At 32.7% G+C, this 17,240-nt stretch overlaps 2 protein-coding genes across 3 annotated transcripts in view; one reads left to right on the top strand and one right to left on the bottom strand.

Annotated features, from left to right (window-relative positions):
* LOC147069716 (ankyrin repeat and FYVE domain-containing protein 1) overlaps positions 1 to 17,240 on the bottom strand; it is a 111,960-nt gene that overhangs the window by 70,808 nt on the left and 23,912 nt on the right. The gene's annotated exons all lie outside the window — the stretch shown is intronic.
* The window catches only part of LOC147069717 (uncharacterized), a 71,670-nt gene that overhangs the window by 40,391 nt on the left and 14,039 nt on the right, over positions 1 to 17,240 (top strand). For both annotated transcript variants that reach the window (XR_015071198.1, XM_085950703.1), the window contains exons 3-4: positions 2,279 to 2,327; positions 2,920 to 3,410. Coding sequence is in view for 1 of the 2 variants with exons in the window: in XM_085950703.1 (XP_085806829.1) it covers positions 3,323 to 3,410 (88 nt within the window). In the remaining variant the exon portion in view is untranslated. The remainder of the gene's footprint in view (positions 1 to 2,278; positions 2,328 to 2,919; positions 3,411 to 17,240) is intronic.

Here is a 17,240-nt window from a genome sequence, read left to right as displayed (position 1 = left end):
GTTTTTCTTAATCAGTCAATGGCGATTTTTATGTTGACAATAATTACTAAGTCGAGTGCTGTTATAAACTTTTATACACAAATTTTACAGGATTTTTCAACTAAATAAAACGCCGAAGTGTAGTATTATCAGCTGCTTATGCCTTGTCCAGACGGCGCTTGTCTCACCGCGCTTTACGCTCGTGTACCAAATATGTGCTGCATCCATATAACGCGTTTCATTTGGCAGTGAACAAGCTAGGTGATGTAATTCATTTTGTAATTCGCATAAAAAACAAGCACTCAAAAGTGACACACGGCTTCTTTGAGATTTAATATCTCGGGATGTAGGTACTGGCAAGATATAATATTCTCGGCATTGTACAACCTAGCTCGAAGCGGTCGTAATTAATTTTGAAATGGCCATAACAAAGTCGAGAGTTTGGCGAATGCTTGCGCTCGCGACAGATGACACACCGCTAGTGCATGTGGACGGTTCAATGAATCACATGTACATTTTACGCGCGATTCAAATCATCCCTTCTGGACAAGGCCTTGTCTAGTCATCGTGGCTGGTTGTATTTTTATATCTCCTACAAATTGGCAAATTAATGTCAACACCAGTGGTGTGAAATTCTCTGCAAATTAACTTGCAATGCGAAGTCACATGTGACTAACTTAATCAGTAGTTATTTATTTCAATTTCATATACCTATCTTTTAGATTTAGAATAACAAACAGAAAAGAAATTTCACACATAAATATTGATGTGTTTATGTTATAAAAATTATTTAAAATTCTATATTTAATATGGAAGTAATTATTATTAGAATGTTGACCTATTAAAGATAATTGTTGAAAATATGATAGTGATAGTAATTATAATTAACAACCAGGAAAACAAATAATTCATTAGCATTCGCTCAGAATTTTAGTCGAGAGCTGAACATTGATTATTGTGATTGGACAGTTGTGCAAGTTGCAAGTTTCATTTAGCGAGAATATAGGATAGGTACATCATAATAAATATGGCAGAGGCAAGGGGTGGAGGTAGACTGAATTCGAAATAACGGGTGCACACTAAACGTTGTCAGTAATACTTATTTGTTTTTAATGAACTAAGAATACATTTTGCAGATTGTGCTGGTTAGATTTTAGAATTCAATTAAATCCTGCCAAAACCAAACTATAATAGTTTAGGTATGCTATGGACGATACGACAAAAAACTGTTGCTTGTATTAGGCAGGGTTTAATTGACTTTTAAAAACTGACATAACACTATCTAAACATTGTAGCCTTAACAAAGTTTAGGTATGCTATGGGCGATACCACAAAAATAGTTCACACATTTTCAGTCATACTTATTTGATTTAGTTGAATTATGAATACATAATATTACAGATGGTGTTAGTTAGTTTATTAAAATTCATTATGCCATGCCTGAACCAAACTATAATCGATAAAAAATATTTGTTTACTATTATCTACTGTTGCTTGGATTAGGCAGGGTATAATTAAGTTTTAAAAACTAACAAACACTATCTCACAATGTAGTCTTTTTAATGAAAACAAATATATACGTTTGACTGAAAAAGTTTAGTGTGTAGCAATTATTAATTGAGGCATTTACTTGGTAGAATTCCATTTTAAAAGAAATGAAAATATAATTAATATTAAATTCTACAGGTTTTTTACAAAAAGGTTTGTCGATAGCTATTTCGGTTGTAACACCATTATCAAGACTATTCAGATAGGCCGTTTGCCTTTGCTTGAATACTATATGCATAGATAGAGACAGAATACATTTTCTTATTCGTTCAAACATTATTATGACTTTATATACTTATTATTAATTGTAATATTATTAATACTTTGAAAACCCTAAGTGGGTTTTTAATGGAAATCAAAATTTACAAAATTTATCGAAAGTACAGTGTTCGAGTGCTTTGGTTATTTCTTGACATTATTAATTAATTAAAATATTATTAGTATAATTTTGTTAATCATGTGCTTAAATTATATTTAATAGTGGCGACGAATGCATTACCAAAGCAATGTAGCAATTATGTTGGATCTTAACAGCCTATATCCATCCCTCGCTACTGCAATATGGTATATATTGGGGATACAGTAACACACCATCGCTGAAAAAGGGACGTAAATTACGACTGAGTTTGAATAACAATAATTAATAAAATGAATCTACACATTGTAGTATGTATTAGTAATTCAATGAAAATAAATATGGACGTTTGATTGATAAATTTTAGTGTTTACTATTTATGTTGGATCTTAACAGCTTACCTCCACCCTGTTGCCACTGAAGTATTGTATACATTGGGGATCCAGTGGCGAAGGGTGGAGGTAGGCTGTTAAGATTCGCTATAAATAGTGCACACTAAGCTATGTTAGTCATATGTATTTGTTTTTATTGAATTAAGACTACAATTTACAGATGGTGTTAGTTAGTTTTTAAAAATCAATTAAGCTCTGCCTAAACGAAACCATAATAGATTTGGTCTAATTTGGGCAATACGACAAAATTGTGCACAATTTTTCACTCATAGTTATTTGTTTTCGTTGGATTAAAACTACATATTACACATATTGTTGGTTCATTTTTTTAATTCATTAAGTCCTGCGTAAATCAAACTATAATAAATAAAAAATATTATTCTATCTATAAAATGCTCAAAGTTATGTATGATTTAATTGCATAATTTTAGATATTTTATAGATAGACGTGTATTTTTTGACTATTATCTATTATGGCTTGGTTTTTCAGGGTTTAATTGATTTTTTTAAATCTAACCAACATTATCTGTAAATTGTAGTCTTATTTCAATGAAAACAAATATGTATGTCTGAAAAAGTTTAATGTGCACTATTTATGGCGGATCTTAACAGCCTACCTCCACCCTTCGCCACTGGGGGATACAGTAACACTCCATCGTAGTAAAAGGGACGTAAATTACTTTGAGTTTGAATATCAATTAATAAAGTGAACTTTAGTGAAAAGAAGTGAAAGAAAAGAAAGCAGTGCAATTTGTGTAGTGTGCAAGGTGAGATTGAAAAAAGTGTACAACTGAATTGTAAGGAAATTCGTTTGTAAATAGTTTAATAGTGACAAAATAACTGTGCATTTTTGCATGTAAGAAAGGTGATACATGACATCAAAATAACCTCGTCATCTTGTGCCCCACTTTGACATTACAGTCGGAGGCGACGACCCGTGTTGCAGAGCAAGTGATCATACCAGTGTAATATTTTCTTAAATAATTAGACATTTGAAGTGCTCGGCGCGCGACAAGCCGAGGTGGCCCACTGGCACAGATTTTCCACAATGGCGGCGCCGGCCCAGTTTCGAGTCCCGGGAATGCCTTCTCCGGCGATTATGGTCATTGCCTCGGCCGTACTGCTTCTAACTACAGGTTTGTTCATCAAATATCGGAATGAGAAATAATTGTACATGGTTTTATTAATCATCGATGTATTTTTTTAACACTACAGCAAGCCGCGAGGCCACCAATTGCAGCGGTTACCACAGGAGCGACGCTCCGACACTTCTTCAAACGGATCTAATCAATATTATGTCACACAAAATAATGTCAAATGTAGAATAAATGAGCGGCTATTTTCTTTGATGCAAATGACGCAAACGATTTAAAAGGGGCCCTAAATAATTTAAAGTAGTAAAAAATATATAAGTATTAAATAATACCAAAACCTGTAAAAGATAAGTATTTTTCACAAATTGATGTTTTTATTATTTTTTTAATAATATCGATTTAGATTTAACAAAACAATCGCTTAAATATCATTCAACAATATTAAAATCGGTGGATGTCCCGTCAGATTAGGCAGATCATGCGTTGCTAAGAGACAGCGAAGTAAGGCCGAAATTGCGAATATTATTATTTATTGTATAAGCACCTACCTACATAATTTTATCGACGTGAAATTGTTTTATTTATGGATAAGGGGGCTCAAAATCAGTCAGTGCGTCGGGTTTCTACGTCACATCGCAACAAAGTGTCGCCGTCATGCCTTCAATCTAATACTACCGGAAATGATCCAGGAGAAACTCCCAAAGATCTTGTTTATCGTCTTATAGGGTGTTAGCCGAGGCCCACTATACTCAGGCCGCGGCATGAAACTGTGAATTTCGATCGCAGTGCTAGTTATTGCTTATACTTCGAATGCAATATGGTAAACTATTTGTAGAAAATAATGATAGTATTTATATTTAAAAAATGGTACTTAATACTTAAAATAGATTCACATTAGCAAACGCTGTGTATTTTTTTGAACTTCTGTATATGTATAATTGTATTTTCACTGCTTTTGTATGTCTATAATATTATGTTCTCTTTTATATTTTCATTTCTATCCCTTTTATTACTTTTCTTTTTCTTTCTTCTTTATAATAATATTTCATGTCATGTTGTGAACGTCTTAAACTTATAATCTGTAATGTCCACAATATGTTTAAAAAATTTGATAGATTGAACGAAATATGCCATCGAAAATGGTTACTGCATCGGATTCGAAGTTACGAAATAACTAGCACTACCATTGAAACTCGAAATTTAGTGTCGCGGCCTTGGTGTTATCGACACATATTCTGATTTAATAATTATTGTAGTCAAGCATCGATGGAAAATAATATGTCATTAGCAGAATATAAATCGTAGAATTATCAACAAAAATTGACCTACTTTTATTAGATATACCTAGGTACATGCATACTTGGACTCGATATTCACAAAAGAAGGTTACATTCAACACCTTTGACAGGTATCGTGTACCTACCTCACGTCATTAATTAAGTATTTTGACGAAAGGGCTAAAGGGCCATGAGGTGGAACAATGGATGGGTATTGCATGGTTTTCGTTAATTATTATAATTTATAATAAATACGCGAAGTTGGAAAATTCGAACATTTTTAAAATAATAAAGACGCATATTTGACCTGCAGGTTGAAAAACACTAAACACAATTTGTACCTACCGCCGACCATTGTTAATCGCTAAACCCCCTGGAAAACGGATCAGTCTTGCCATATTATTTATCATAAATACGTACTCAAAAGGGCCGCGCCAAGTTGATGTGTTGCGGCAGGTTTCAGAGGGCGGCAAAATAGCCGAAATCGTTTTGTAATACTTACTATTAAAATATTCGATACCCAATTTCTATAGGGCAATAACTCAAAATTTGAAGGTTTTAAGCTAATAATGCCATTCGATGCAGAAACGTTTTTTCTTTATAATTCAACAAAAAAAAATCTTTCAACGGGTCATAAAATCAAATAACCCTTTCTAGGATTAATTATTAATTCAATAATAAACGGGAATGTCTGGGTTGATTATTAATTATTAAACTGTAAAATTTCATTGTGTATTGCTAAATTTATTTGAACTAATTAAAAAATAAACACATTTAAAAATCAAGCCGATCATTGACATGAGAATTTGTGCAAAATTTTCAAACGCCATTATCTTGGAACAAGCTATTTTCAGAAAATATCATTTAATATTTTTAGAAATGGGTATCGTTATAATCATGAAAGCAACAGTGAGATAAAATGAAAGATGTCGATTTTGTGACAAGTATGTCACAATCGATTGCTAAAACTATACTTTAAATTACATAATGAATCACTGAGATTTTAAAAAAATGTAACAATACATGTATTTAAAAGAAAAAAATGCCACTCTTGCATTTATTAAAAATGTCATGTAACTTAAAAGCAACGGTGGGTTAACTAAGATACCTCATTGTTAATAATGGTAGGTATACAAAAAATACCATTATCATTTATTATAAACCACAGAAAAAAAAACAAAATAAACATATTGTTAACTATGTCATTTGTATGACACAACCATTAAAGTTAAATTATCTCTAACTAGTATTTTTGACTTATCCCACTGTTGCTTTCAGGTAGCCTACTTACATATTATTATGTACTACATATATAATTCAAATAAGTACGTACACTGAAATTTTATGTTTAAAATATATCAAGTAGGTGCCTATAATACGTGTAGCGTACTATTGAGGGGTGACACTTCGTTACCTTACTTTGAAAAGGTTCCAACTGACATTTTGGCCTAAAATGACTTTTTTTATGTGAAAAGGTTCCATTAAACAATATTCTATCATATACGCTCATTTTAGAGTCATCTATTGTCAAATATGGGAATTAGCTCATAGCTCAAAAAATGGTCAAGTGCAATTAGAACCTTTTCAAAGTAACGTAACGACTTGTCAAAATGTATTTTTAAATAATATGGTACATCACCATGTTCGATTCTAAGAGGATCATAATATTATGAGCTTCCACAGAGTGGAGGTTATATCAGCATATTTTTGTTTTTACGAGAAATGGGTGTCGGCTTAGCCACGTGCTAAACCTATTGGGTTCATAATATGACTGCAAAAACACGCAATTCGCCACGACATTATAGACCGACACGTTGCCGCTCGGCCATCGTGGTAATTACTAGTATTATATAGATAAATAAAAATTGAAAATTCCCAGAAGACTAGTATTTTGTAGACATTATTGTGCAGGTACATAATAATATTCATATATATAATATCGTCTCTGTTCTGGCAGAACACACTAACTGGAGAATACTAGTTTTGAGTAATTTGACTTTGAAGTTGTTAAAATGTTTGAAATGGTCTATCACGTGAGTTTATTAAGTAATCGTAAAAAGGATGACTTTAAAATAAAGACTGTTTATTTATTAAGAAGGTTTCCAAACGGTAAACTTTGAAACAAGGAACATTTTGGTATAACTAACTCAATATGTCATTTTTCGTATTAGTGTCTTCTGCCAGAACAGTGACGATATATTATATTACTATGTTCTTTGATCATTGAAACATCATACTTTGGGCCTCTACAGAGTTCTCAGCGTATTAGGTCCATATTCTGGACCTTGTCATATATTATAATTCATATTTAGGCATTTATAATCTCCGATATATGATTAATACATCAGCCTTGTGAATATGTTAAGTAAGTATATAAAATTCTCTTTCCGATAAGAATTCTCTCGAAGTCACAAAACAATAGAATAGGTAGGTCCGAACGTAATAGGTCAATTATTCTGCAAAACCTAAGAAGCATATAATATAATAATATATTAAAATACAAAACAGCCGCCATTTTATTGGGGGGATAAATATTTAACATCGACATTAACAATGGGCGTGGTCATAATAGTGGCCAAGTTTTGTGTTTTCCTTAAAAACTGCAGTTTTCCTGTAAAAAGGATTGCATACAGTCAACTAAATACGTACCGGTGTTCGTTGTCACTTGCCTTGTTAGAATCGTTTAAATGCATTCCGCCATTGTGGATCTAATGCCATTGTGTTTGCATGACGCCTTTCCGCCGTCATATTTGCGGTGACTGTGTCATACGTGTGTTGGGTGCGATAGGATTAATAAGATTTCTTCAAATCACCAAAAAAAAACCCCTGTCCGTCCGACTGGCAACACTGTTCCGATCGAGGATAATTTTGTGGTCTGATATAAATATCTCTAGTCAACGTTAAATTGATTAACCTCGGCGACAGTGTGATTTACACATGAAGTAATTGTGAGAATATACGTCAACCGCAAGATAGAAAAAAAATATTCGATAAAATTAACCTAATACAAAAAAAAAAAAAATTCAATTCCCGAAATTTCATTAGTTTTCTCCAATTCCACAGCAATGTTGACAGGTGGCACTGCCACCTAGTATTTTTCCAATAAAAGCTTGTCTTTTCTCGTTTTTTTCTGAAAATTTCATCAATGTATAGTATTTTTTCCAGTTATAACAATAAAAGCTTGCCATTTCTTGACTGTTTTTCTGCAAATTTCATCAAGGTACGAGGGTGGGTCAATAATTCCTTAGAAAAAAGCATTAAAACAGTTTTTATTTTTGTATTTTTTTTTAATTTCTCAACATAATCTCCTTGGAGCTCAATACACTTGGTTAGACGTTTCTCAATTTTTTTTAAACCGTCAGAAAAATAAGTTTTCGGAAGGTCCTCAAAATAAGCATTTGTCCGATCGATGACTTCTTCATTTGAAAAAAAACGTTGTCCACTTAGCCATTTTTTGAAGTTTGGGAAAAGGAAAAAGTCACTGGGGGCTAAATCTGGCGAATACGGTGGGTGGTCGACCAATTCAAACTTCAATTCTTCAATTTTAGCCATTGATCGTAAACATGTGTGAACACGGGCATTGTCCTGATGAAAGAGGATTTTTTTCCTGTTTAAATGAGGCCGTTTTTCTTCAATTTCGTTTTTTAGCTGGTCCAATAAAGATGCATAATAATCCCCTGTTATTGTTTTTCCTTTTTCCAAATAGTCAACGAAAATAATTTCACGTGCATCCCAAAATACAGTAGCCATAACCTTACCAGCTGATTTTACGGTTTTCGCCTTCTTTGGACATGGTTTGTCTTCGCAATCCACTGCTTTGACTGTTCTTTCGTCTCGGGAGTATAGTGGTGTATCCATGTTTCATCTACAGTCACAAAGCGACGAAAAAATTCATCCGGATTGCGTTGCATGAGCGACAACAGGGCTTTAGAGGCCACCACCCTATTGCGTTTATTGTCGACTGTGAGCAAACGCGGCACCCATCTTGCAGAAATATTTTTCATGCCCAATTTGTCATGTAAAATAGAAATGACGCTACCTTTTGAGATCCCTGTAACCTCAGTTATCTCACTCAACTTTAATCTTCGGTCACTTAACACCATATCGTGGATTTTATTGATCATTTCTGGTGTAGTCACCTCTACAGGACGTCTTGAGCGTGGTTCATCCTTTGTTGATGTACGACCACGTTTAAATTCATTTAACCAGTTATAAATAGTTGCAAGTGAAGGAGCAGATATGCCGTGAACTAAATCCAACTCATTTTTTATTTCCTTTGCTGTTAACGCTTTTATATTAAAATGTTTAATAACAGCTCTAAGCTCAATTTTCTCCATTTTCCATTTTTCCATTTTCCACAAGCAATTTTTTTTTTTAAATGTACGAGAAACACACAACAACCCGACCAATCTGATTGAAACTTCGCAGCATACTGAATCGGTAGTGCCGCTGCATGAAAACAAACCGCTTACAGTACTAGTCGCGCCACCTGTCGGCTTTTCTAAGGACTTATTGACCCACCCTCGTATTACGCGAGAACCCTTTTGTAAATTTCCTTTTAAAAAAAATCCGCCCAGATTCGAAGTTTCGAAACTTTTTTTATCTCTTGACAAAAACAAAAAAAGACAATTTTTCAAATCAAGATTCTCATTGATGATTTGTCGAGAAATGAGAATTTGGAAATTTCCGAATAAAAATCTTCATACTTCAGCGAAATAGAATTATTAACTATTCTCATTATTAAATTTCTCGGCCATAATTCTCGAGACGAGAAATCTCGATCATAATAATTTATAATAATATGATTTAAAAAAAAAATAGAAACCCTTGCGGATCGTTGAACGGGAAAACAATTATTTTATCCTGGTCACCATGATGGAACGGAAAGAATTTAATGAAAGAAATTCCTCCCAAGTAATCACTTTTATCTGTCGACCTTCCAAGCTCTTACTATTTTCGAAATCGTTCACTTTGCGATAGTAATACCTATAATGTGAAATTATTTACACATTAGGAATATCAGCCGGATGCTGGATGAAAGCTTATATTTATATTCCTTACATAGCGTTCTGCTGTCGGGTATAATATCAAATGGAGTTAATCAATTAATCATATATATAGCATATCAACAACAATACATATCTTGGACAATAAATCTCTACCAAAGTTTCCTCATATCTTTCTATTATGTTTGTGGATCATAAAAACTCATCAAATTATTTTATCGCGAAAGAAAGTACGTACCATCCACCTATTTAATAAGGAAGTAATTTTTACCATGTTTTTAATAGCTCGTATTCTTGTTTGTCCAAGACTTTTAACTAACTTCTCGACTAGCTAGACATTTGAAACTTTTAGAATATAAATCAGAACACGGCGGGAATGCATTTTTTTATAGTTTTGGCCATCTTTAAGCAGAATTGAATTCATTTGCAGTTAATTCTGTTTTGTATGTTTCGGAAAAAAAACGTTAAAAGTAATATTTACTATTACTCACTATTATTGGTTGCTAAGTGGGTCCTAGCAACTATACTACTACTGTTACTATGGAAATCAATATGAAATGTCAAACTGACATTTCATTATTCTATATTTATTAATACACAGAATTGTCAAGTTTATATGATTCAACAGAAAATTTAAAAACGTATGCACAATATTCTCACCCGATTTTCGTACTCTATCTCGTTGGGGTTCATTAGGTCAACCGATTGTAATATTATTTCGTAAATATTATATTTCAGTCATTTTGAATGCGTATAATAATTGCGTTAATAAAAGATGGCAACACTGATAATTGTTTCTATCATTCGCACAATATCGAAATTCGTAATATCATAAGCCCTGCCTCATTACTGAGAATTGGTGACCGCTGGAACTATATGCATACAATCTCCTTTAATATATAAAGTCTTGGTATTACTAGATACTTAGGGCCAAGACACACGGCAATGCACACGCCGTTGCGTCAACGCTAGTCTTGCTCGATATCAAAATGTACACAATATTGGAATCAAGCAAGGGCTCATTCCAATTGGATACAATTGTTGTCCAACACATGTCATCTTTCATAGGGTTGCCTAAACGTCCTAAACCTCATTTTGTTGTTGTTTCATGTTACCCCTGCCTAAAGCAAACCATAATAGATAACAATATTATTCTATCTAAAAATATGTATGATTTAATGGCATAATTTTAGATGTTTTGTAGATATACGAATATTTTTGACTATGATAATAATATGGCTTAGTTTATGGCCCAGTGATTCCCAAACTAATTTGAGTGACGGAACCCTTGATACATTTTCTAGAATCTCAGGGAACCAATATCTGGCCGAAAGATATCAGGTTCCGAAGAATTTATTTAATCTATATTATATGGGGTCCAATTAGGAAAATTACAAAACATACGTGTAAACCAGGGCCACTCAGCAGCATTTAAAGAAAAAAACCCGCTATCTACTTTGCACATAGCTTAGTTGGTAGAGAACATTGGCGCGAATCCAGTAAACGCGGGTTAAATACCGCAGGGTGTCGCAATAAAAAAAACATTTTTTTACATTTTTTTTATATAAGTAAGTAGTTACTGATGTAATTAGTTAAGTACATAACGTTTTACAACGTTTTTATTAGGCCGTATTCTTGTTTGTCCGGTGTTCGTTTATCCAGCACAAATCTTGCAATCGATTTTTAACTAACTTCCCGACTAGCTAGACATTTGAAACTTTTAGAATATATCAGAACACGATGCCAACGCATTCTTTTAATACTTTTAGCTATATTTAAAGTAGAATTGAATTCATTTTCAGTTAATTCTGTTTTGTATGAAAAGTTATTTCGGAAGAAATCCGTAAAAAGTAAAACACTATTATTGGTTGCTAGGGGTCTGGGGTCCTAGCAACTAAATTATTAATATATTATACGTGCGTTACTATGGAAATCAATATGAAATGTCAAAATGACATTTCAGTATTCTATATTTATTCAGTATTTCTATCAAGTACAATTTTTTTTTGATCGTTTAAGCTAGTCAAGTCAAGTTTATATGATTCAACAGGAAATTTAAAAACGTAGTATATATAAAGTTCTTTGTATCTTGTAATTATATAATATAGCGTCGACATTATATTCATCAGACTTTAATGAAAATTAACATTATTCCAATTGATACGATAATGTGAACACACAGTGGACCATTTTCCTGAAAATATTTTTCGATCAACATATTTAATAATCTGGATGACGGAATAGTATTAATATGATGACTGTAATTTCCGCCATGTGTTATATATAATATATAATTTAATAGATATATGTCGTGATTCGAGACTAGACTAGACTTTTTTATTCGCACAATGTGTCACTGGCCATTGCCCTATATTTCAAATGGCGGACCATAGAGGCTATGATCACATAGATATTATATTGAGACATGTATTTAGTCATACATCTTGAACTCACTTCTTAATAAAAACACGATTATTTATTATTCAATGAATAATATACACAGCAAATATTAGTATGAAAAGAGAGAAGCAGAAAAAACATAATTATAATTAATTTTCTAAATCAAAATTCACAGCACATCACTGAAAACGTCTACGTCTTTGGGGAGCACATTGGTTAGTCTCGCACCCCTCGCTAATGGTGCCTGATAAGCCTGATACTTGGTGAACAGTTCTAATCCAGAACAGGGCATGTCTGCGACCACGTAGACGGGCGCATATAAATTCAAAATATTCTTTAGGACGTCAGGATTGAAACCACGGAACTCAGAAATAATGAGAACTGAAATACCTAACGGGTAAGGAGAAGCAGGCAACCGATCTCGAGTAAGGAAGAATACTGGATAAATTTAAACACGTACCTACGTCGAATACTGACAATGCTCTTGGTTTATGTATCGATACTCATTTAATATTGGTGTATTACACACACTATTATGAAGTCTATAATGAATGCGTGGTTCATTTTCATATGACACTCATACATTCAAAACCCTGCATCAAAATTTACTGGATTGGTATATAGCCTATCGGTATTCTACTTATTATCTGTTATGTGATTGAAACCATCCCTTGTTCGTCCAGGCAAAAATGTCTTAAGAGCAGAATTAACATACGAGCTTCAAGAGAGTGAAAAGCGTGTCTTGTAGAAAGACAGTCGGAAAATAATCGTTGGACGAATAATTATCGAAAGGAAAATCGTATCCGGAAATTTATACGTAAACAGTTTACCGCAGGACACTTATTCGTGCGCCGCAGTACATGAAACATGAGTTCGTATAACATTTAATCAAATGACGAGTTCTTCGTTGAACATTTCACCGTGGATTATAATTTGTATGTACGCTAAAACATGTGGCGAATTTTATGAGATGTCTTTACTAGGTTAGGTTAGGTTAGGGTTAATCTAATTGGAACAGTACTATTTGCAAACTATCGCCGCATTTTGTAAGATACGTACAAATGTATTCCACGGTGAAATGTTCAACGAAGATCGTCATTTGATAAAATGTTATACGAACTTATGTTTCACGTACTGCGGCGCACGAATAAGTGTCCCACGATAAACTGCATACGTACAACTTACATGTAACCAAGGAGAATAGTTGTATGCGTTAAAAAATAAAGACGTCGAAGAAATCTCTTCTGGACGCGCTCTAAAATATGCTTGCAGGACACTTCATAAAGTCTCCAAGATAATTGACCCATATTCAAGAATACTACGCACCAACGAGACGGTATACATATGACATTTGGAATCTAGAATGGTTTGGCTTGTCGCATGACGAATCCTAGAAGCTTACTTGCACATAGAGCTGGTAGAGGTGATATGCGAGTAAAAAGATAATAAAAAGTCAAAAATTATGCCAAGATCTTTCGCCTCAGATTAACGCTTTAATGAAATTTTTGGTATTGTATAATTAAATTTTTGATATTTTAAATGTGTTATTGTGCATACATGATTTGAAAAAAATCATAAATACATAAGTACATTAGATTTTTTAAATATTGGTAAAGAGCGAGACTCGAACCTGCACCCATCATATTGATCACCTAATTATTGTAAAAATACTTATTATACTAGCTAGTACATAATTTAAAAAAATATATAAATTGACATGTTCGATCGTAAGTGGAACATATTATGTGCATGTACAGAAGTTACATTTTTACACGAAATATTTGTTAGCCATTCGCCCAATCAAATGCACATTGAAAAAACAAAATTCATTTTTGACCACCGGTTTAATAAATTAAGCGTTTAAAAAACTAGCTCAATCTACTGAATGCAATAAGAGTGATTTTTACAGATTTTCGTTAGATGTCTTTGACCTATTTTGCAAGACGTGTCCACTGATATGTTATATGTATGGGACGGTGTATCCCGTACAAAATAACACGCCGAATTCAGTTTTTGTTAAAACCATTAACCACAAAAATTATTAAAAAGAAATCTAGATTTGAATATCGAAGGTCAGTGAACCGTGTGTGTGATATCCGGTGAATTCTATAGGAGATAAAAATCCTAGAAACGAGTCAAATTAAAACCACTATAAATAAATCAATTGTATTATTATCATCAACAAAGAACAGCCACGGACAGAGGGCATCGCTCAAAATAATTAATAATTAATGACCATTGAAAACAAACTTTTATCAATTTTAAAATATTTACTTCAAAAAATGTGTAAATTTAATGTCTATTTTGCAGCGGTTTTAGTACCGACACTATCTACGTTGGCGCATTGAAAGATTGATAGACCTAAGATCGGAAATCTTTTCGATACGGAGGGCACAATAGCCAAGCCAACGTCCAAGCAGACATTTTAAATATATATTTTGACCGATTAAAAGCTTAACAATGAAATAGCCCCTGTACACGTGCATAGATTTACTTGCACTAATATTGTGTATTTTAAACTATCGCGATAATAACTGTTTACACGTAAAAGTGCTGACTGTCTCTCCATTCTCATTCTTCAAGCCTAAGCAAGACGCGATATTGTCATTGTATGGTGCTATTTGACAGGTTCATAGTTAATCGGTAAACGTCGAAATGTTCTGCGCAATAATTGTAGTTCGTATTTCTTCCGGCAAGTACGCCACTATCGTTCTACTACGTATGAGCATCCGTCATGCAAGTACCAGTTATTGCGTGAAAATTCAGAAGCTTCTGAACTTTTTTGATCCATCCAAAGTAGCAATCTTGCAACTTACACGATAATACGTGCATTTTCTTGTTATGGGTGCGATACTACGCACTATCAGCAGAAAATCCATGCACGTGTAAAGGGGGTAAAAACCTAGTTAGTAGGTATCGCATAGACATAATTCTAAAATTCATGTAGCTGCTACGCCGAATGCGACTTTTTACTATATTAATAATTACACTACTTTTCCACTACACTACTGTAAGTGGACTTCATGACATGTTGTAGTGTTAAAAAGAATATATATTTTCACTGTCAGCAGTAAATCCATGCACGTGTAAACGGGGCATAAACATATGTAGTAGGTATCGCATAAACATAATTCTAAAATCCATGTGGCTACTACACAAAAATGCGCCGCATGCGACTTTTTACTATATTATTAATTACACTACCTTTTCACTACACTACTATCATTGGGCCTCATGACATGTTGTAGTGTCAAAAAGAATATACTTAAGTAGATACCTATATATTTTTTTATAATTTTGTGTAAGGCTAACACGGTTATAATTTTTCTACAAAAATGACTATACAATGCGAAAGTACTTTCAGCTAATTTAATCGTCACTCTCAGTATTATTTTCTCAGATTCACTTTTGTACTTCTTAAACCCCTGATTTGTAGAGACGCTTTTATTGTAATGTCTTTGACCAACAGCCATATAAATAAACAAAAAAAACTAAGGTCATCAGAAGCGTTTAAACTGTATAATATTATTTAAAATAATTCACGTTCAAAGTCAAAAAGGATATGATAATAATTTAACAAAACCCTGTTTTCACATAACGTTGACAATAAATTCATATTTACGACATTTTTCTAGAAAAGATGTTTTAACAATTGATATTTTTTCTGAGAAGACAAACAACAACACGCAAATAAAATAATATAAAATATTGATTCAGTGTGCGAGCTGACTATGAATGAGCGTTCTTCTAATTAAGGAGTGCGATCCCGGGATTATGGGATTAATGTTATCAATACCGGTCTTGTTCCCGGAATATATATATGAAATTATGCGAAAATATTTATAATAACAGGGGACTTAGCCGAAAATAAATTACTGTACATATTCCATGCTAAGTAGAGTATACGTTTTATAACTTTGCACTTTTTTGCCAATTTTTTAATACTTACAAGATAAAAAGAACTTTTTATATACCTACAACGTTTTTTAAATTTTCTCTTGAATCATATAAACTTAACTTGACTAGCTTAAATCAAAATCAAAATGTACTTGATAGAAATATAGAATGCTGAAATGTCATTTTGACATTTCATATTGATTTCCATAGTAACGCACGTATATATTAATAATTTAGTTGCTAGGACCCCAGACCCCTAGCAACCAATAATAGTGTTTTACTTTTTACGGATTTCTTCCGAAATAACTTTTCATACAAAACAGAATTAACTGAAAATGAATTCAATTATACTTAAAGATGGCTAAAAGTATTAAAAGAATGCATTAACATCGTGTTCTGATATGTTCTAAAAGTTTTAAATGTCTAGCTAGTCGGGAAGTTAGTTAAAATTCGATTGCAAGATTTGTACTGGATAAACAACCACCGGACAAACAAGAATACGACCTAATAAAAACGTTTTAAAAACGATATTCAATTGTATAAATATATTATGTAGTAATAAATAAATAAATAGATAATATATGTAAAAAAATATGTTTAGAATATTACATTATATCATTTTCATCCTAGAGCCGGAGTGCAAAATTGTGAAGCATATACTCTACCATTTTCAATGCATAGACATTACAGTGGCGAAGGGAGGATGTAGGCTGTGAAGATTCGACATAAATAGTACACACTAAATTTTGTCAATAATAAGTACTGACTCATTTGTTAGAGATATTAGATAAAAATATTCTTCTATCTATAATATCTAAAATAGTGCCATTAAATCGTACATAATTTTAGATATTTTATATATTAGTAGGTATATATAAGAATGTTTTTTTATCTACTATGGTTTGGTTTGGTTAGATTCGGTTATGTATGATTTAATGTTATAATCTGTATTTTGTAGATGGACGAATATATTTTTTGTCGATTATCTATCATGTGCATTATGGCGTGGTTTACGCAGGGTTTAATTGATGTTAAAATACTAACCAATACCATCTGCAATTTGTAACCCTAGTCCTGAGGGTCTATTCTATACTTATTGAACGATAAAGTGATAGATATTATCAAACTTAGGGTAGGTTTGTATCAAAGTATTAGCACTTATTGTAACAATTAAAATAATTTGGTTGTATTGTTAAATGAGTATATAATAATAAGTGCTATGTTTTAACAACACCTCTCTTGCTGCTGTTAAAATATAGCTATTGCAACAATACAACCAACTTATTGTAATT

Source organism: Rhyacophila brunnea, unplaced genomic scaffold, assembly GCF_057557595.1.
Source record: "Rhyacophila brunnea isolate RB1 unplaced genomic scaffold, BYU_Rbru_1.0 scaffold_23, whole genome shotgun sequence".
NCBI lineage: Eukaryota > Metazoa > Arthropoda > Insecta > Trichoptera > Rhyacophilidae > Rhyacophila > Rhyacophila brunnea.
Note: the sequence above shows the minus strand (reverse complement) of the source record. Positions and strands in the feature narration are given on the sequence as shown.